The sequence below is a fragment of the Oncorhynchus mykiss genome, chromosome 10, assembly GCF_013265735.2.
Source record: "Oncorhynchus mykiss isolate Arlee chromosome 10, USDA_OmykA_1.1, whole genome shotgun sequence".
NCBI classification, from domain to species: domain Eukaryota; kingdom Metazoa; phylum Chordata; class Actinopteri; order Salmoniformes; family Salmonidae; genus Oncorhynchus; species Oncorhynchus mykiss.
In genome coordinates, this window is record NC_048574.1 from 12,220,349 (window position 1) to 12,241,171 (window position 20,823).

At 42.0% G+C, this 20,823-nt stretch overlaps 1 protein-coding gene across 3 annotated transcripts in view; it reads right to left on the minus strand.

Annotated features, from left to right (window-relative positions):
- LOC110534849 (rho GTPase-activating protein 26) overlaps positions 1-19,487 on the minus strand; it is a 145,502-nt gene extending 126,015 nt beyond the window's left edge. For 2 of the 3 annotated variants that reach the window (XM_036989705.1, XM_036989704.1), the window contains exon 1: positions 18,862-19,015. In XM_036989705.1, the coding sequence (XP_036845600.1) occupies positions 18,862-19,015 (154 nt within the window). Of the gene's footprint in view, positions 1-18,861 lie in introns of all 3 variants that reach the window. The other variant, XM_036989703.1, reaches the window with a different exon arrangement.
- Between the last annotated feature and the right edge of the window lie 1,336 nt (positions 19,488-20,823).

A 20,823-nucleotide genomic window follows, 5' to 3' on the forward strand; every position in this document is an offset into this window, starting at 1 on the left:
GGGAAGATCCCATAATAAATGTTGTTTACTGGGGTGGATCCCATAATAAATGTTGTTTACAGGGGTGGATCCCATACTAAATGTTGTTTACCGGGGTGGATCCCATAACAAATGAAGTTAGTTGTGCCAGACATGTTATAAATAAAACAATAAGTAGCCTGTCGTTTTTAAACGTGTGAATGTTTTAATCATCTAAACAAAAGCTGATTCAAAGGGGGTTTGGTAGATTTCCGTGGTAGATATCCTTGATGTAAGGTGGCTATCCAGGAGGGGATAACACTCTTCCATTCGCCTACTAACGAAATGTCACACCCCCCGACCACTTCACCACTTATCGGTTTCTGGGTCATGGAGGAGAGAGGACGGAGGAGAGAGGACTGTCTTTTGCACAAACAAGAATATCCCATAGTGAAGGAGTGAGAGATTAAAGGTACAACATGGCAGTTGGAGAGGAGATGTTCAGGATCAGTCAGTCTACGATGTAGGAGACACGTTAACCTCCTCACCTCTCTTCCCTACTCGCCCTCTCCCCCCGTCTCCCCCTCTCTACAAACATCAGCCCCTGGTCTCCCAGCCGTTTCCTACAGCCCCTCTACATCCATCAGCCCCTGGTCCACACTAGGGAACCGCTAACCCCTCCACCCAGATACCCACTAAATCTGAATTGGAACAATATCTCCACCTGCCTGCACCTCCCCACTCACCTCCCCACTCACCTCCCCACTCACCTCCCCACTCACCCCAGCAGAGAGAGGGCAGCCCGGGGATGAAATATTGTTAGTATGGGTTCTTTTTGGAGCTGGCTGTAGGAAACGTCTGGGAGCTCGCACACACAGTCATACACGCACACATTCACCTACACACTCAGGCATACACACACACTCTCTCACTCTCAGACTGCCAGCGTGTTGTGGTTTGTTTGAGTTGGCCCGGCAGCGCCAGAGACAGCTCTTCCCTCTCCAGCCCACCACGGAGTGTGCACACACACACAGTACACACACAGTACACACACACACACACACAGTACACACACACACACACAGGGAGAAAAATAACCCCAGCATGACACGCAGCAGTGCTGAGGAAGATTAATCTGGTTGTGATTGGACACAGCAGTGAGAGAATTGGCCTAAATCATCAAAAGGCTGTGGAGGAGGGGAGGGTGTGAACCTGGAAGGTAGTAGGATGGAAGACTGCAGAGAGGGACTAGGAAGGAAGACTGCAGAGAGGGACTAGGGTGGAAGACTGCAGAGAGGGACTAGGATGGAAGACTGCAGAGGGACTAGGATGGAAGACTGCAGAGAGGGACTAGGATGGAAGACTGCAGAGAGGGACTAGGATGGAAGACTGCAGAGAGGGACTAGGGTGGAAGACTGCATAGAGGGACTAGGGTGGAAGACTGCAGAGAGGGACTAGGGTGGAAAACTGCAGAGAGGGACTAGGGTGGAAGACTGCAGAGAGAGACTAGGGTGGAAGACTGCAGAGAGAGACTAGGGTGGAAGACTGCAGAGAGGGACTAGGATGGAAGACTGTAGAGAGGGACTAGGGTGGAAGACTGCAGAGAGGGACTAGGATGGAAGACTGCAGAGAGAGACTAGGGTGGAAGACTGCAGAGAGAGACTAGGATGGAAGACTGCAGAGAGAGACTAGGGTGGAAGACTGCAAAGAGAGACTAGGGTAGAAGGGGGTAGTGTGGAGAAGAGTAGGTTGAAAAGCTCTGTGGTGGAAGAGTGGGGAGGCATTACTGTGTTCGTAGGTAACCATTTGTTATCTCCATAGGTTACTCTGACAGGGAGTAGTTGACAAAAATAATGAGCTGAGACACTGTTACTGCTGAGGCACTGTTACTGCTGAGGCACTGTTACTGCTGAGGCACTGTTACTGCTGAGGCACTGTTACTGCTGAGACACTGTTACTGCTGAGGCACTGTTACTGCTGAGGCACTGTTACTGCTGAGACACTGTTACTGCTGAGACACTGTTACTGCTGAGACACTGTTACTGCTGAGGCACTGTTACTACTGAGGCACTGTTACTGCTGAGACACTGTTACTGCTGAGGCACTGTTACTGCTGAGGCACTGTTGCCGCTGAGGCAATGTTACCGCTGAGACACTATTACCGCTGAGACACTGTTACCGCTGAGGCACTGTTACTGCTGAGGCACTGTTACTGCTGAGACACTGTTACTGCTGAGACACTGTTACTGCTGAGACACTGTTACTGCTGAGACACTGTTACTGCTGAGACACTGTTACTGCTGAGACACTGTTACTGCTGGAGTTACATCAAATGGTGTAGCATTTCACTGTGTATCATGATAAGCGATGTGCTGCCTGCCGGTAATATCACCCTCCTTCTAGTGGGAGTCAAGTTACAGTTATGACATCATGCCTATCATATTCCCATATCGTGTTCTCAGACAGGGATGCTCTTTCCCATATACCTGTAGATGTCCCTATAGAGCTCGCCAGCTTGTCTTCCTAATTACCTGAAATGACTTACCTCTGGTTCCGATGGGAAAGATGAATTAGGAAAGAAAAGGCTTTTGGGATAAACACTGAAAGTATGAGTTTAACACAAGTTTAGGAGGTCTTAAACATTTTTGTTCTGAGATAATAGTGGTCATTTAACATGACCTTTATGACTTATAAAGCCTTTATGCTTTTCGTAATCACATAAATGCTTCAAAATTCACAAAAAGTGATGTTTGCTGATGAAGATTATCTCATAGAACAAAACGTATATTATCTCCTATTCCACAGACCTTATTTTCGGCCATTCATTTTCCCCATAGGCTTTGTCCAACGAACCATGGCAGAGTTAGTGCCTACAAAAAGACGCCATTTCTATTTCTCTCTGTATCATTCCAGACAGTGTCTGTGCCCAGTGGCGACACTCATTAAGGGTGTGGCTGTGTCTTTGGGGTCACCCACCCATCAACCCATTCTCTGTGTCTTGGGCTGCTCATAGTGCAGTACAGTATGTGAGTAACCAGCGGCTCAAACAGACTGTTGACAGAGTGAAAGAAGAGACACAGACAGAGGGAGAGAGAGGCTGGAACTCTGCAGTCAATGCCCCTGGTTATTAATTCAACATCACCACCACTTCTCTCTCTGCACATCCACTTCTCTATTCAGGCACTTTACTGTCAGCCACACACTGGTCACACCCAGCCACACACTGGTCATAACACTCTTACAATACATCACAATATGCAGTAGAGTTCTGGGTGTATCTGGCCAAACTGTGTGCTTTCTAAATCATCCCAACACACCGTTTGTATTCCCTAGTTATTACATTAAACCAAAGAGGTATAGAGGGACTGTCATAGGGCAGTAAGAGTTATTTATTAGTGGAGTGTAAACCAAACGGTGGCGTGAGCCTGCAGAATTCTCTGCTCAGGGAAGAATGCACTCCATATTGTTAGCAGGGGGAGGGAGTGAGAGTGCACAGGGGAGAAGGAACGTCTGGCTCCATATTACCACAGCGCTGCTCATGCCTTGTGCCACACACATTCTAGAAAACATTAAAAGGCTTGCCCTGGATAACACTTATTAATGTATGTATGTATGGACACTGACTCTCATGAAAAGACAGTAACGTTTCTGATGCAGGATCTAGAAAAAGGGGAAACTGGACTTCCACGATTCCTCACGTTCAAGACATGGAATGCAAAACTAGAGACAGAAAAAGAGGGGAGGGAAACAGAACAAGGGAAAAGAGAATGAGAGAGAGAGAGAGTGAGAGTGAGAGCAAGAGATCCAGAAAAGAGACGCAAAAGGAAGCAATTCCCAAACCTTCCTTAACAAAGCCATCACCTACAGAGAGATGAACCTGGAGATGAGTCCCCTAACAAGCTGGTCCTGGGGCTCTGTTCACAAACACAAACACACCCCACAGAGCCCCAGGACAGCAGCACAATTAGACCCAACCAAATCATGAGAAAACAAAAAGATAATTACTTGACACATTGGAAAGAATTAACAAAAAAACAGAGCAAACTAGAATGCTATTTGGCCCTAAACAGAGAGTACACAGTGGCAGAATACCTGACCACTGTGACTGACCCAAACTTACGGAAAGCTTTGACTATGTACAGACTCAGTGAGCATAGCCTTGCTATTGAGAAAGGCCGTTGTAGGCAGACATGGCTCTGAAGAGAAGACAGGCTATGTGCACACTGCCCACAAAATGAGGTGGAAACTGAGCTGCACTTCCTAACCTCCTGTCCAATGTATGACCATATTAGAGACACATATTTCCCTCAGATTACACAGATCCACAAAGAATTCGAAAACAAACCCAATTTTGATAAACTCCCATATCTACTGGGTGAAATTCCACAGTGTGCCATCACAGCAGCAAGATTTGTGACCTGTTGCCACAAGAAAAGGGCAACCAGTGAAGAACAAACACCATTGTAAATACAACCCATATTTATGCTTATTTATTTTCCCTTGTGTACCCTTAACCATTTGTACATCATTACAAAACTGTATATGTACGTAATATGACATTTGTAAGGTCTTCATTGTTTTGAAACTTCTGTATGTGTAATGTTTACTGTTATTTTTTATTGTTTATTTCACTTTATATATTATCTACCTCACTTGCTTTGGCAATTTTAACACGTTTCCCATGCCAATAAAGCCCCTTGAATTTAACTGAATTGAATTGAGAGACAGAGACAGAGACAAAGAGACAGAGAACCAGAAGCTGGCCTGCCATGACACCAGCCCTTGGGGTCTGTCCCCTCTCTCTTTCTCTGGGTAGAGTGGAACACTGGCTTTTGTGTCCCACTGCCTTCCTCTTTCTATCTTCTCTGCACCCTCTCTCCATCTCATCCCACTCCGCCCCCTCTCTGACCCTCATGGAGTAGACAGCAGCAGCAGACACAGGCCTCTCTTCAGCAGACAGAGTAGAGGGAGCAGAGCAGACACAGAGCTCACTGACTGCAACGGGAGAAAAGGCCTGTCTACACAATGACCTCATTCACAGGGAGGGAGAGGAGGGAGAGGAGGAATCACACAGGCTGATGCCACCAGCGTTGTATTGGGAGGATAGAGGGAGGGAAGTACACCTGTCCTCAGACCTGTGGGGGGGTGCATACTGACAGGCTATAAGGTGATGATGATGATGGTCTACCGACAGCATGGCGGGAGAGTGAATCAGCAGAAGGACTACAACTTACTATAGTAACTGATGTTAGTGTGCCACAAAATACACTCAAAATGACACTGAATGTCTTGTTTTAGATGGCCCATGTTAGTTATATGGCCACTGATATCAACTACTACATTCTACAGCTGTGTCTGTCTGGAACTCAATGGCTGCAGAAACTGAGGGTCCAAAATATTTGACTAAAAGTTGCAAGTTTGTAAGTGCAAGCTTCAGGCTGGACTAAGTTGAAAGTTGATACAATGTTTCGAATTCCTTGCAGACAGGCCATGAATAGCCCATGTGACTTATTTTTATCAGGATATTTTCTACCTGCAGGCTGCAATGTATTTATTTGTTGGCTTTATGTGGGCTATTTTTACATAGTTGGCAATGGCAGAAGTTACTTTTAGATTTGTATAATTTTCTTTTAGATAACATGACAATGATTCTGAGAAAGGACGACTTTATTATAAAAGAAAATAAACTGTTCGACAAAAATGTGCATACGAACATCATAACTGGCATGCAGATCGGAAGAAATGGTCAAATAAATTGTCACTCCTAATGGAAAAGGTTGCAGACCCCTGGTGTAGCCTATTACCGTCAACTTCGGGAGCGTAATGGTAGAATATGTGAAGACCAGCAGCAGCGGGAGGTCGGAAAACAGTTTTTTTCAGCAAAACACCAGTCTCAACATCAACAGTCAGGGATGCTGGTCTTCTAGGCAGAGTTGCAAAGAAAAAGCCATATCTCAGACTGGCTAATAAAAAGAAAAAGATTAAGATGGGCAAAAGAACACAGACACTGGACAGAGGAACTCTGCCTAGAAGTCCAGCATCCCGGAGTTGCCTCTTCACTGTTGATGTTGAGACTGGTGTTTTGCGGGTACTATTTAATGAAGCTGCCGGTTGAGGACTTGTGAGGCGTCTGTTTCTCAAACTAGACACTCTAATGTACTTGTCCTCTTGCTCAGTTGTGCACTGGGGCCACCCACTCCTCTTTCTATTCTGGTTAGAGCAAGTTTGCGCTGTTCTGTGAAGATTAGTACACAGCTTTGTACGAGATCTTCAGTTTCTTGGCAATTTCTCTCATGGAATAGCCTTCATTTCTCAGAACAAGAATAGACTGACGAGTGTCAGAAGAAAGGTCTTTGTTTCTGGCCATTTTGAGGTTGTAATCGAACCCACAAATGCTGATGCTCCAGATACTCAACTAGTCTAAAGAAGGCCAGTTTAATTGCTTCTTTAATCAGAACAACAGTTTTCAGCTATGCTAACATAATTTCAAAAGGGTTTTCTAATGATCAATTAGCCTTTTAAATTATAAACTTGGATTAGCTAACACAACGTGCCATTGGAACACAGGAGTGATTGATGCTAATAATGGGCCTCTGTACGCCTATGTAGATATTCTATTAAGAATCTGCCGTTTCCAGCTACAATAGTCATTTACAACATTAACAATGTCTACACTGCATTTCTGATCAATTTTATGTTATTTTAATGGACAAAAAAAATATTTTCTTTAAAAAACAAGGACATTTCTAAGCGACCCGAAACTTTTGAACGGTAGCGTACATTTTCAGATATTATAAGTTTCTAATTCTGTCAGAAAGTTGTTTGCAAGTCAAAGAGTACTGTTAGCTAAATAGCGAACATTAGCTTGCGGGCACACCAGCTAACATTACATGTATGATCTTTGTAGCAATATAATTCTAAATCAGAAAATCCATTTGCATTGCTGGTTAAAGCCTAATGTTAGTTAGCTAACATTGAACCTAGTTTGTTAGCTTTAGCAACCTGCAGATTCATACTACAGCTATGACAATGTTTGTATTGGTAGTAGATTGAGTTGGGATTACGCAGGTTAATTGTTTAGCTAGCTAGCTAGCTACATGTCTAAACTAAAGACTCCACTTCGCCAGATGATTACATGACCCATCAAGTTAGCCAGGTGTGTCTGGGGGTGATTACGGCCATCTATTGTATTTCATGAACATGTGTACATGTTCAGACAATAGTGACCCATACACTTAGCTAGATGTGGCTGGGGGGTGGTCATCTAATAATTATAAAATATTTATACAATATTTTTTATCTGGACACTTTCTGTTTTTGATATTGCTACTATGGAAGTAACCATTTCAGTGTACTGTTTACACCTTCTGTATCCTGTGCATGTGACAAATAAACATAGATTTTATTTGATATAGTATGTGTTTACCAGAGACTGTAAGTGTAGAACAACATGACCTGCACTAAAGTTAGATTAGGATATGGGCCAAGGACTAGATAAAGTGCTTTTTTACCTGGAGATTTTCCTTATTCTAGGCTACTACTTTTACCACTTTTAGTCTTGAAATCTTTGATTGTTTACTAAACTACTCTCTCTGTTTAGCACATGGCCTCACATGTGAATCGTTAAAGAGATGGGTGGGGCTAAGTCTTAAGAGGGTGTGAATGATGCTGAATGGGCGTAGTCAAAGAAGAGCTTTCCAATAGGTGTACCAAAACATTCACGGCCATTTTCTCAACAGTGAGCTTACAGTGTATGATATACCACTTTCTAGCTCTGAGTTTCTACTTTTATCCAATGTAAAAAAAAAAATCACAATTTCAAATTTTGCTACATAGGACCGAATCCAGGTGGTAGGTCTTAGATTTGTTTTGTTTTTCACTTTAAAATGTAGGCCAAACAAAAGCTATTGATTTCAAAGTTGAACAAACCATACAACTCTATGCACAATGACTACTTTTAACAAATTACACAGTAAATTAAAACAAAACAAATTTACTGGAAAAACTGTGCAGATGCAGTTTGGTAACATAATTATGGTAAAATCTCCTTCAGTTTCATTCTGTTACCAAACTTTGTATCTGGAAAAAGAAAGGGACAGGAGATCAATGATAATAGCGCTGAATGAATGACTGAGTTTTATGTCTTGACTAACAAACTTGACATTCTTAAAGAGACAGCGTACAATTTTCAATGTCATGCATCTCAATAGAAAACAGTGTTTTTACTCAATGTAGAAACCTAATATTCTACAAATGTCTTTGTAATTTCAATAATTTCAATGTTTGTATCAACATTTTAGTTTTTGTAATAAACAGATGTATTTACAGGGTTACATGTTTGTTTCTAGGGCACAACTTGTGCTTCAAACGTAGCTGGAATTCATATAGGCCCATTAAAGGCTGTATCTCAATCAACTACCAAGATTTGCTTTTACTTTAGGGCCCTCGCTCTGTTTAGGATTTCCACCTTGTTCCTTCTTTAGGACGACATAGTAGCAGTCAGATAACCTCCAGGAGGTTGCAAACAGGCCTTTCCTGTTCCTGGCCTGCACTGTTCTATGGCCACTGTCTTTTAATGATACTGCCACAGCAAGATAATGATGGAAGTCAACTCACAGATGCAATCAATGTGTAACAAAGCATAAAGTACAGCAACAGCAGAGAAGCCAAGTCCGACCTGGACTTGTTACTTTGATAAATAAAATCATGAACACTTTCCACGTTGCGCTTTGGTCCACTCATTCCAACGAGAGCCATAACAGGGGGTACCGGTACTGAGTCAATGTGCGGGGGTATAGGTTAGTCGAGGTAGTTGAGGTAATATATACATGTAGGTAGGGGTAAAGCGACTATGCATACATAATAAACAGTGAGTATCAGTAGCATAAAAAAGGGGTGTCGTGTAAATAGTCCGGGTAGCCATTTGATTAGATGTTCAGCAGTCTTATGGCTTGGGGGTAGAAGCTGTTCAGGAGCCTTTTGGACCTAGACTTGGCGCTCTGGTACAGCTTGCCGTGCGGTAGCAGAGAGGACAGTCTATGACTGGGGTGGCTGGAGTCTTTGGCAAAAAAATTTGACACCGCCTGCTATGGCAGGAAGCTTGGCCCCAGTGATGTACTGGGCCATACGCACTACCCATTGTAGCGTCTTGCGGTCGAATGCCGAGCAGTTGCCATACCAGGCGGTGATGCAACGAGTCAGGATACTCTCGATGGTGCAGCTATAGAACATTTTAAGGATCTGAGGACCCATGCCAAATCTTTTCATACAGCTCTGCATTTAACAAAAAGGGGGAGGCATGGGCTGAATGTCTCTCAGACATTATTTCCGTCACTAAGAAGAAATAGGCTTATTTTCATTAGAAATGGCCTAATTCAAAAGTTGACATCCTAAAAATAAACTCCACATACCGTATGTGTAAATCTCACTTCCTCTTTCACGGTTAGGAGGCCAGAGTGGAGACCTGTTCAGAAACCGTTGCCTCTGTGCATACTTTCACCAGATGGAAAGGGAATGCCTCTAAAATGAACCAAACAGAGCTGATCTATTATTTTCTATTCCCTTTTTCTCTGCCTTTCCACTGCTATTTAAAATGTTCTCTTTAACTGTATCCCCTACTGACATTGTCATTGGGCCATCTTCAGTGCCTCCAGCGCTGGTGCTCTCCTGCACAGAGAGAGTGAGAGGCCAGCTATGTTTCACTCACAACATGTATGTGAAGGCAGCTTGGAGGAAGTTCACCTGCACAAAATAAAATAGACCTGAATGGATGACAGGCAGGCTAGTGTGCAGGGTAAAAACCTTCTCTAGCGTGAAATAGTTCCCAATTGTTCTGATTGTGAAGTCATGATGTAAAAACAGGGCAGACTCATGGTTTAGAATTTCAATCACAACTGGAGAAAAACTAAGTAAGTGGAATGTGGTGGAACAAACTATATATTTAAATGGCACAGTTAACCAACATGTGCATGCATGTTTATAGCCTATAGAGAGCATTAAAATTAGACTGGTGCATACCAGGGAAACAAGATCCACATCCTTGTAAGTAGAAACACAAAGGAAAAAGCCTGAACACAAAATGCTGAGTGGCTAAGTGACTATGCAATTATGAAGCATGTAACTGAATAAGGCTTCTAAAGCTCAAATATTTACCAGCTCTGTGTCCAACTGGATTGTGTTAACTCGTCTTGGTACTATTAGAGGCAAAATAACACGAACACATGATTGGACCATCTGAGCGTAAATGATGAAGTTCAGCTCTACCACTGTAGGTCAGGACCATCCCCTGACAGAGCTGCATGATTGGTGCCCTAATTTCCCTTCCTCTACGTCACTGCTTGTGGAATACCGCCGACGCAAACCCCCACCGACCCCCTTCCACACACACATTTATTTCCCTTTGTTCCCATCTGATGCATTCAGCAGAATGTCCCTAGACGCAATGGCACCCACAACTCTCCCTCCCTCTCTCTCTCCCCCCCGAAGGCAGACTGGAATAACGTGGCTTGGGTTTTTCTTTAGGGAGTCTTTGTTGTGAAAGGCACACACACACAGGGGATACCTAGTCAGTTGTACAACTGAATGCCTTCAACTGAAATGTGTCTTCCGCATTTAACCCAGGTGCAGGGGGGCTGCCATAATTGTCATACACAGTATCGGCGCCCAGGGAACAGTGGGTTAACTGCTTTGCTCAGGGGCAGAATGACAGATTTTTACCTTGTCAGCTCGGGGATTCGATCCAGTAACCTTTCGGTTATTGGCCCAACGATCTAACCACTAGGCTACCTGGGTCAGTAGTGAGGTCGTTCCATTTGATTTCAAATGTTTTTTGAGCACACCCCTTTAGATTCAAACAAAACTTGTCATACATACTTGTCCATGGTAGAAGTATCAGAAAGTTACTTTTTGGACCTGAAGGACAAAACATTCAGGTGATGTTCAAAGTTGACACATTTTGCATTCCCCACCAATGATAATAATGATTATTTATTGTGTCCCTTTCAGGAAACGTGTCTTGCGTCTCAACAGACCATAGCACAGCATCTCCACATAAGTGCATAAATACATAAATCACAAGCAATAACTACAGCAGACAACACAGTTCACAGTCCATAAGTCAGTTAGTAAATTCTGGGAGGGGGGGGGGGGGTGGTTGAGCAGTTATTTATTAAATTGACGTATACGGGTGGGGATGAATGATTTCTGGGCTCTGAAGGTTTTGTAAAGATGGACTCTGTATCGCCTGATGGTAGGAGCTCCTATTTTTCCAACTTAATTGAGGAAAATATGAACAATACAAAATTTATTTTTGATACTGTCGCAAAGCTAACTAAAAAGCAGCACTCCACAAGAGAGGATGGCTTTCACTTCAACAGTAATAAATTCATGAACTTCTTTGAGGAAAAGATCATGATTCTTAGAAAGCAAATTACGGACTCCTCTTTAAACCTGCATATTCCTTCACAGCTCAGTTGTCCTGAGTCTGCACAGCTCTGCCAGGACCTAGGATCAAGAGAGACACTCAAGTGTTTTAGTACTATATCTCTTGACACAATGATGAAAATAATCATGGCCTCTAAACCTTCAAGCTGCATACTGGACCCTAATCCAACTAAACTACTGAAAGAGCTGCTTCCTGTGCTTGGCCCTCCAATGTTGAACATAATAAACGGCTATCTATCCACCGGATGTGTACCAAACTCACTAAAAGTGGCAGTAATAAAGCCTCTCTTGAAAAAGCCAAACCTTGAAACAGAAAATATAAAAACTATCGGCCTATATCGAATCTTCCATTCCTCTCAAAAATGTTAGAAAATGTTGTTGCACAGCAACTCACTGCCTTCCTGAAGACAAACAATGTATATGAAATGCTTCAGTCTGGTTTTAGACCCCATCATAGCACTGAGACTGCACTTGTGAAGGTGGTAAATTACATTTTAATGGCATCAGACCGAGGCTTTGCATCTGTCCTCGTGCTCCTAGACCTTTGTGCTGCTTTTGATACCATCGATCTTTTGGAGAGATTGGAAAACCAAATTGGTCTACAAGTTCTGGCCTGGTTTAGATCTTATCTGTCGGAAAGATATCAGTTTGTCTCTGTGAATGGTTTGTCCTCTGACAAATCAACTGTAAATTTCGGTGTTCCTCAAGGTTCTGTTTTAGGACCACTATATATTTTACCTCTTGGGGATGTAATTCGAAAACATAATGTTAACTATCACTGCTAAGCGGATGACACACAGCTGAACATTTCAATGAAACATGGTGAAGCCCCAAAATTGCCCTCGCTAGAAGCCTGTGTTTCAGACATAAGGAAGTGGATGGCTGCAAACTTTCTACTTTCAAACTCGGACAAAACAGAGATGCTTGTTCTAGGTCCCAAGAAACAAAGAGATCTTCTGTTGAATCTGACAATTAATCTTAATGGTTGTACAGTCGTCTCAAATAAAACTGTGAAGGACCTAGGCGTTACTCTGGACCCTGATCTCTCTTTTGACGAACATATCAAGACTGTTTCAAGGACAGCTTTTTTCCATCTACGTAACATTGCAAAAATCAGAAATGTTCTGTCCAAAAATGATGCAGAAAAATTAATCCATGCTTTTGTTACTTCTAGGTTAGACTACTGCAATGCTCTACTTTCCGGCTATCTGGATAAAGCACTAAATAAACTTCAGTTAGTGCTAAATACGGCTGCTAGAGTCCTGACTAGAACCAAAAAATGTGATCATATTACTCTAGTGCTAGCCTCCCTACACTAGCTTCCTGTCAAGGCAATAGCTGATTTCAAGGTTTTACTGCTAACCTACAAAGCATTACATGGGCTTGCTCCTACCTATCTCTCTGATTTGGTCCTGCCGTACATACGCTACGGTTACAAGACGCAGGTCTCCTAATTGTCCCTAGAATTTCTAAGCAAACAGCTGGAGGCAGGAATTTCTCCTATAGAGCTCCATTTTTATGGAATGGTCTGCCTACCCATGTGAGCGACGCAAACTTGGTCTCAACCTTTAAGTCTTTACTGAAGACTCATCTCTTGAGTGGGTCATATGATTGAGTGCAGTCTGGCCCCGGAGTGTGAAGGTGAACGGAAAGGCTCTGGAGTAACAAACTGCCATTGCTGTCCCTGCCTGGCCGGTTCCCATCTTTCCACTGGGATTCTCTGCCTCTAACCCTTTTACAGGGGCTGAGTCACTGGCTTACTGGTGCTCTTTCATGCTGTCGCTAGGAGGGGTGCGTCACTTGAGTGGGTTGAGTCACTGATGTGATCTTCCTGTCTGGGTTGGCGCCCCCCCCCCCCCCCCCCCCCTTGGGTTGTGCAGTGGCGGAGATCTTTGTGGGCTATACTCGGCCTTGTCTCAGGATGGTAAGCTGGTGGTTGAAGATATCCCTCTAGTGGTGTGGGGGCTGTGCTTTGGCAAAGTGGGTGGGGTTATATCCTTCCTGTTTGGCCCTGTCCGGGGGTATCATCGGATAGGGCCACAGTGTCTCCTGACCCCTCCTGTCTCAGCCTCCAGTATTTATGCTGCAGTAGTTTATGTGTCGGGGGGCTAGGGTCAGTTTGTTATATCTGGAGTACTTCTCCTGTCTTATCCGGTGTCCTGTGTGAATTTAAGTATGCTCTCTCTAATTCTCTCTTTCTCTCGGAGGACCTGAGCCCTAGGACCATGCCTCAGGACTACCTGACATGATGACTCCTTGCTGTCCCCAGTCCACCTGGCCGTGCTGCTGCTCCAGTTTCAACTGTTCTGCCTGTGATTATTATTATTTGACCATGCTGGTCATTTATGAACATTTGAACATCTTGGCCATGTTCTGTTATAACCTCCACCCGGCACAGCCAGAAGACAACTGGCCACCCCTCAAAGCCTGGTTCCTCTCTAAGTTTCTTCCTAGGTTTTGGCCTTTCTAGTGAGTTTTTCCTGGCCACCGTGCTTCTACACCTGCATTGCTTGCTGTTTGGGGTTTTAGGCTGGGTTTCTGTACAGCACTTTGAGATATCAGCTGACGTATGAAGGGCTATATAAATACATTTGATTTGATTTTGATTTGGTACTCCTGGTTGAGTGGGTGTGTCAGGTCAGTGGTAATTCTCACTCCTGCCATCCCGCTCTCATACATTGAGACAGCCATATCTTCCTCACAGGAAAATCTAAACGGTTGAGTTTGATGTAATTTAAAAGCTTCAAACAGGATAGTCAAACTATTTTATATTTTCTTTAAAAAAAATGTCTTAATAAAAAATCATGTCATTTTTTACCTTTGATGTCAATTATCTAAAAACGGGTAAACTCATTTTTTTTTGCATATGTTTAAGCAATAAGGCCCGAGGAGGTATTGTGGTATATGGCCAATATACCATGGCTAAGGGCTGTTCTTATGCACAACGCAAAGCGAAGTGCCTGGGCACGGCCCTTAGCCGTGGTATATTGGCCAAATACCACAAACCCCCAAAGTGGCTTATTGCTATTATAAACTGGTTACCAATGTAATTAGAGCAGTAAAAATGCATGTTTTGTCATACCCGTGGTATACGGTCTGATATACCACGGCTGTCAAGAAATCCGCATTCAGGGCTCGAAACACCCAGTTTATAATGTAGTTTACACCCTGTCATATCATCTGAGGTGTTTGTGTTGTGTCCACCACCGGTTGATACACAGCATACTCTTGAATACAGGGTGGGTGATAAATGTACTAAAATGGGATTAAAATAGACATTTTAACTTTTGAAATGGTACCACAAAGATGGTTGGAGGTCCACACATCAGAGAATGTTGAATTGAATGGGAATATCTGTTGTTCTAAATTATACTGTCAATATTCCATAGGAAACCTATTGAAATAATAGAAATATAGATACTAGAAAATACATTCACATTTAAGTTGACATTGACTGTGAGTGGACCGGTAGCCATCTTTGTGGTAGTAATTGAAAGTTAAAATGTAAATTATGTACAAGCTAAATTAGAGTGGTGTGAAGGGATAGGTCTATTCTACGATTTATATTTCTATGATTGAAATGACACCCACCCACCTTGTATTCAAGAGTATGCATGCTGTGTCTCAACCGATGGCGGGCACAACACAAACACATAAGATGATGCAAATCATAGCCTAAATTACAACATATGCAAAAATATGTTTTAATATACAAAAACTGACATTAAAAGTAAAAAATAAAAATACTAAAAACATTTTTTTCCAAGAAATTATCAAATACTGTAGTTTGACAACCCTGTTTGTAAAGCTTTTAAATTATATCAAACTCAACCGTTTATATTTTCTACAGCAAAATGGGTGAACTTTGAGCACCTCAATCTCCTGAATGTTCTGGCATTCAGGTCCAAAAAGTCACTTTCTGACCACTTCCACCATGAGCAAATATGTATAAATAGTTTCATTCAAATCAAAAGGGCTGTAATCAAAAATCGATTGAAATGAAATGGAATGACCCCACAGTCAGTGTCGCTTACAGAACAATTACATGATTTCACAAAAAATCTGTTAGAAATGTGTATCTGGAACACTTCACATGTGTAATTTCACATGTGAAATCAAGTCAAAACATGTGTTTTTGGAACACTTCACATGAGATCTTGTTTTCACATGTGAAATCATGTCAAAACGGGTTTTTAGAACACTTCACATGAGATCTTGTTTTCACATGTGCTGGAGAAAGGCCTAACTTCTGGTCTGGTGATTCCCACTCTGCTTCTTACAGGATTAGAGTTGCTTCTACAGGGGCACATAGTGAGGCAGTGAGTCACTTGTCAGGTTTTTGGGGGCTATAAAGTTCAGTTACTTAGAACACAACATGGCTGGAAGCAAAGGCCATTATTTAGAGTCTGTTTATTAGGGACCTATTTCTTTAGCTGAACCTGGATGTTTAACGGCTATGTGAAAGGATGCAGGTACCATTTCACTTCCTCTTAGCTGCATTCACTTCACAACAGCATCAACTAAACAAACACGGGCACCCTGTCCCCTATATAGTGCACTACTTTTGTCCAGGGCCCATATATAGAATACGGTACCATTTGGGACACAGCCGTCAGCACATCCTTGCTGGACATTGTGAAGGTGAGAAAATATCATTTAAAAAAGTTTACATTTGCTACAGCTGCAGCTAATACTTCAGTAATAACTGTGTAACTACAATGACTGTGTAATTACAATATCCCATAAATGTATGATTTGGTCACCTCACCTGGTAATACCAGTTGTTGACAGTGTGAGACATCATCTTATGTGAGGTGGAGGACTATAAAACAGCCTACTGAGTTTCCAGTGTTTCCTCTGTATTCATTTAGCAGCTTCAAAAAATATAACATTTTTTACTTTTTATATATACAAATCATTTTTGAGACAGTAAAAGAATTTCAGTGAAAACTTAAATGACTAAAAGCAGACATCTATATTATGTAGAAAAGATAATGGCACGTGTTTTTTATAAGATCATCTTTGAACAACCACCAGAATAAAAACCAGAGAGTCAGGGAAAATGTAACATTCTACAAATGTCATGACATGGGGCCACCAATGATTTTGTAATGATGTTTGCGTCACTCAGATAGCATAAGCCATGGGAAAATGTGTACAATTGCAGGAAAGAAGCTTTAAAACTGCAATTTTTCTCTCAGACCACATGACAAAAAGTGTAGAATTCCAGGAAACTAGCTTTAAAACCGAAAACATTTCTCGCCACCTCATGGCAAAATGTGTAGAACTGCAGGGAATTAGCTTTAAAGCAACTGCCCAGTGAAAATCTCCTTTTAAAAAAGTGAATATTCTGATAACTCATACCCAAATAATGTTGTTGGCTCGTCCTAAACTTGTAATTGTGACCAAAGTATAAATTGGAGAAAAAATACTTAAAAACCCCCACCTAAAACTTTTATAAATGCTTGCTGTTTCCTTAGAGGATGATGTAATACTTCTCAGGAGGAGAAAACAGAAAAACGGCTTTTTAACGTGCTTCATTTAAAAAATGTGGAAGGAAAACTATTTCACTCATATTGTAAGTAAGTATAGTTAATATTTCATAGAAATCTGGAAACACTGGGAAGATACTTTAAAACAGCAAAATGTCTCTGCGGCCAATAGGAGGGCAACATAGACCATGCCCACTACCATGACCCCCCTGCCCCCCACGCTAACTTTGCCACCTCTGCTGAAAAAAAATCTTATGTGAAACACTGGTTTCTGAAGGGGAAACTCCAGCCTACTCCCTAATTCTACATTTGGGGTCAATGCATCATCCCATTGTAAGACAGGATAAATGTCAACTCAGGTTTGATAGACTAAAATTACAAAGCAGGTGTGTTTTAGCTATGTTATTGTAACAGTGACATACGGTAGAAGGTGTACCAATCGCATGAGGTAAACTAAAGAACAGCTCCTTTCACACAAACCTGGTCCACAATTTTATCTCTGGGATACTGGTGGCAACCTTTAATGTAAATTAAGATATCAAAATATGCAGCCCCCGCATCCGCAGAACAGCGCTAGTAAACCCAAATGTTGGTTAATTTGAGTGATTAAAATAATTTCATGTTTGAGGGCGGAGGTCAAACGTTTAATCTGGATCCCTAATGACAGCTTGCCCTTTGCTTACAGAACATCCCTCTTGCTCCGGGGAGCTGCCTGGCCGGCTGCCTGGCTGACTGGCTGGCAGGCTGTTGACTACTGCTAGTGTTGGTGCTGTGTGAAGTCTGTGACTGACTGTAGGATTGGCCACAGGAACCACACTCCAGCCAACAGGATGGGGAAACAGTAAATGCAACACTAACAGACGTGTAAAGTGGGGTTGAAGAATAGCCTAAAGCCTCTGGTGTAGTGTAAGGTTTACTTTCTCTCTGTAGTGAGAGGTTACAAACATGTACTTGTTGTTGTGCCACCAGCAACCAGAACAAGGACAAAGCAGAGGGACTTGCCCAGAAGGTTAATTCTGGATTTAATTCGCACAAAAGTGGAACGCTTTGAAATAATGTGAAAAGTGGTGCGGTCTTGTCCAGAGCGACTTACAGTAGTGAGTTCATACATTTTCATATTGTATTTGTACTGGTCCCCCGTGGGAGTCAAACACACAACGCCAAGCTCTACCAACTGAGACACACAGGATAATACACATGTAACATACAATTAAAACACATGGCATATTTCCTGTGATTCAGCAGCTACACAGCCAACTGTACCTACAACAGCTGACTATCTCTAACCCCAGTTCTCCTTTGACCTGGGACTGTCGGTCACTACGGGTCATTCAGTTTGATGTCTAGATGTCCCTGACAGACAAAAGCAGAATGATCCAGACCGTTAATGGCAGCTGACTGGGCACTGTGTAGAACAGCATGGACTATCTGTTTACTGGCCTGTTTTGAACATCTTTCATGAGTTAAAGTGGAGCGGAAACTTCCAGGATGTGTATAGTAGTGTAGTAACAGTGCGCGTCACCCTATGAGACAACTGTGGCTAAATGTAAACACTAGCTCTTGAACTTCACACTTACTGCCTGGTGATTGGTGAACATGGACTTTAGCTTGAGGCTTAATGATACATTGTTCCAAATGCCATGTTCAACCAGCAAGCACCTGTCAAGAGTTCTACTGCCCTCTATCTGAACTGTCACTGATGATGTTCAATGACTAGGCTAAGTCCTAACCAACTAATTATGCATGAACAGATCAGGCAATTATGGAAATGTTATACGTTACCATACATACTTTATATATACACAATATAGGCTACTTTAAATCTAAAATCATCTTTAAGAAGATTAGAAATCTATCACATAGGGCTCTATGATAGGGCAATGTCTTAATTCATTGTTGTTTGAGAATTTAGCTGGGCACAGAAGAGCAGTCATCATCACAATACAAGATTGCAAATGGATTATCTTACTTTTCAATGCTTGGATGAGCGCCTTCCCATCTTTGATTAGTTCTTTGATGAATTTGTTGGTCTTGTCCAGTTCCATTTCGTGAGACTTTAATCTGTCTCGGAACTGTGGACTGTCCAGATAGCAATCACTAAACTCCAGAGCAGGCAGTCCCATGTTTCCTCCGAGTCCACAGCACCCGAGGTCGGAGGAGGAAGAAATCGTTGACTGGTGATGTGCAATCCACTTAAGAAGGTAGCAGAACACAGAGATTAACACTATGCAGATACCGGTCTACATTACACTACATAGCCAACGCAATAATCTTGCTGACAACATGTAGGCGGGCAAACGTGGATCTGATTTATTTTAGCCTAGGATCCAAACCGGTATCCCCCAAAAAATCGCACGCGAAAAAACTGTGCTTGTATTGGAGGGAAGTGCTGAAAGAATATTCACTTATTGGCAGTCAACGATCCCAGGCAACCTGTGCATTCCTCATGACAACGCTGTACTGGTCAGGAAAATAGGAGGAAGATGAAAGAAAAAACGAGGTACGGTAGTTGCTGATTCTTCTCTGGGCGTTTTAAATGCAGAGCTTTCTCTCAAGCGTTGGTGCTCCTTCCATCCGACCAACCTACCCCGAAACAGATAATCCTATGATGGATACAGCTCTAGACCAATAGCATTGCTCGGTTCCAAAACGGTCAGAGAAGGGACGGCGCAGTATGGTTGCGGGAGATGGTTTCATAAAGGAAGGGTTGGTTGGTCAAAAACGCAGTGATGTCACTTTAAAGAGCGGCGAATTTCGTTTTTTGTTTTTGGATTTTAACATCAACCTGCTAAGGCTAGGATAAGCAAAGCGACAAATTGCTGTTAATTCTTCAAATGTTGTTCATTCTGAGAGCAATTGCTAGGTAATTACACACATCACAAGCCTTTATGTACTCTGCATAGTTACAAATGAAAATGTTATCCATAATTTCAAACAATGTGAATTTTTATGACAGCTTTAAACTAGCTATAAACGAATAAATAGTTTAGAAACTACTTATAACCCCCTTATAAGTATTGCACTATAGAGAGAGAGAAAGAGAGAAAGGGTGTGTGTGTGTGTTTGTGTGTGTGTGTGTTAGAGGTCGACCGATTATGATTTTTCAACGCCGATACCGATTATTTTAGGATCAAAAAAGCCGATACAAATTAATCAGACTATTTATATATATATACTGACAATAATGACAATTACAACAATACTTGAATGAAAACATTTATTTTAACTTAATATAATACATCAATGAAAATCTATTTAGTCTCAAATAAATAATGAAACATGTTCAATTTGGTTTAAATAATGAAAAAACACAGTGTTGGAGAAGAAAGTAAAAGTGCAATATGTGCTATGTAAGAAAGCTAACATTTCAGTTCCTTGCTCAGAACATGAGAACATATGAAAGCCGGAGGTTCCTTTTAACATGAGTCTTCAATATTCCCAGTTAAGAAGTATTATTATAGGAATTATAGGACTATTTCTCGCTATAACATTTGCATTTCATATACCTTTGACTATTGGATGTTCTTATAGGCACTATAATATTGCCGGCCTAATCCCGGGAGTAGATAGGCTTGAAGTCATAAACAGCGCTGTGCTTCAAGCATTGCGAAGAGCTGCTGGCAAACACAGGAAAGTGCTGTTTGAATGAATGCTTATGAGCCTGCAGCTGCCTACCACCGCTCAGTCAGGCTGCTCTATCAAATATCAAATCATAGACTTAACTATAATATAATAAACACACAGAAATATGAGCCTTGGGTCATTAATATGGTCAAATCCGGAAACTATCATTTCGAAAACAAAACATTTATTCTTTCAGTGAAATATGGAACCGTTCCGTATTTTATCTAACGGGTGGCATCCATAAGTCTAAATATTCCTGTTACATTGCATAACCTTCAATGTTATGTCATAATTATGTAAAATTCTG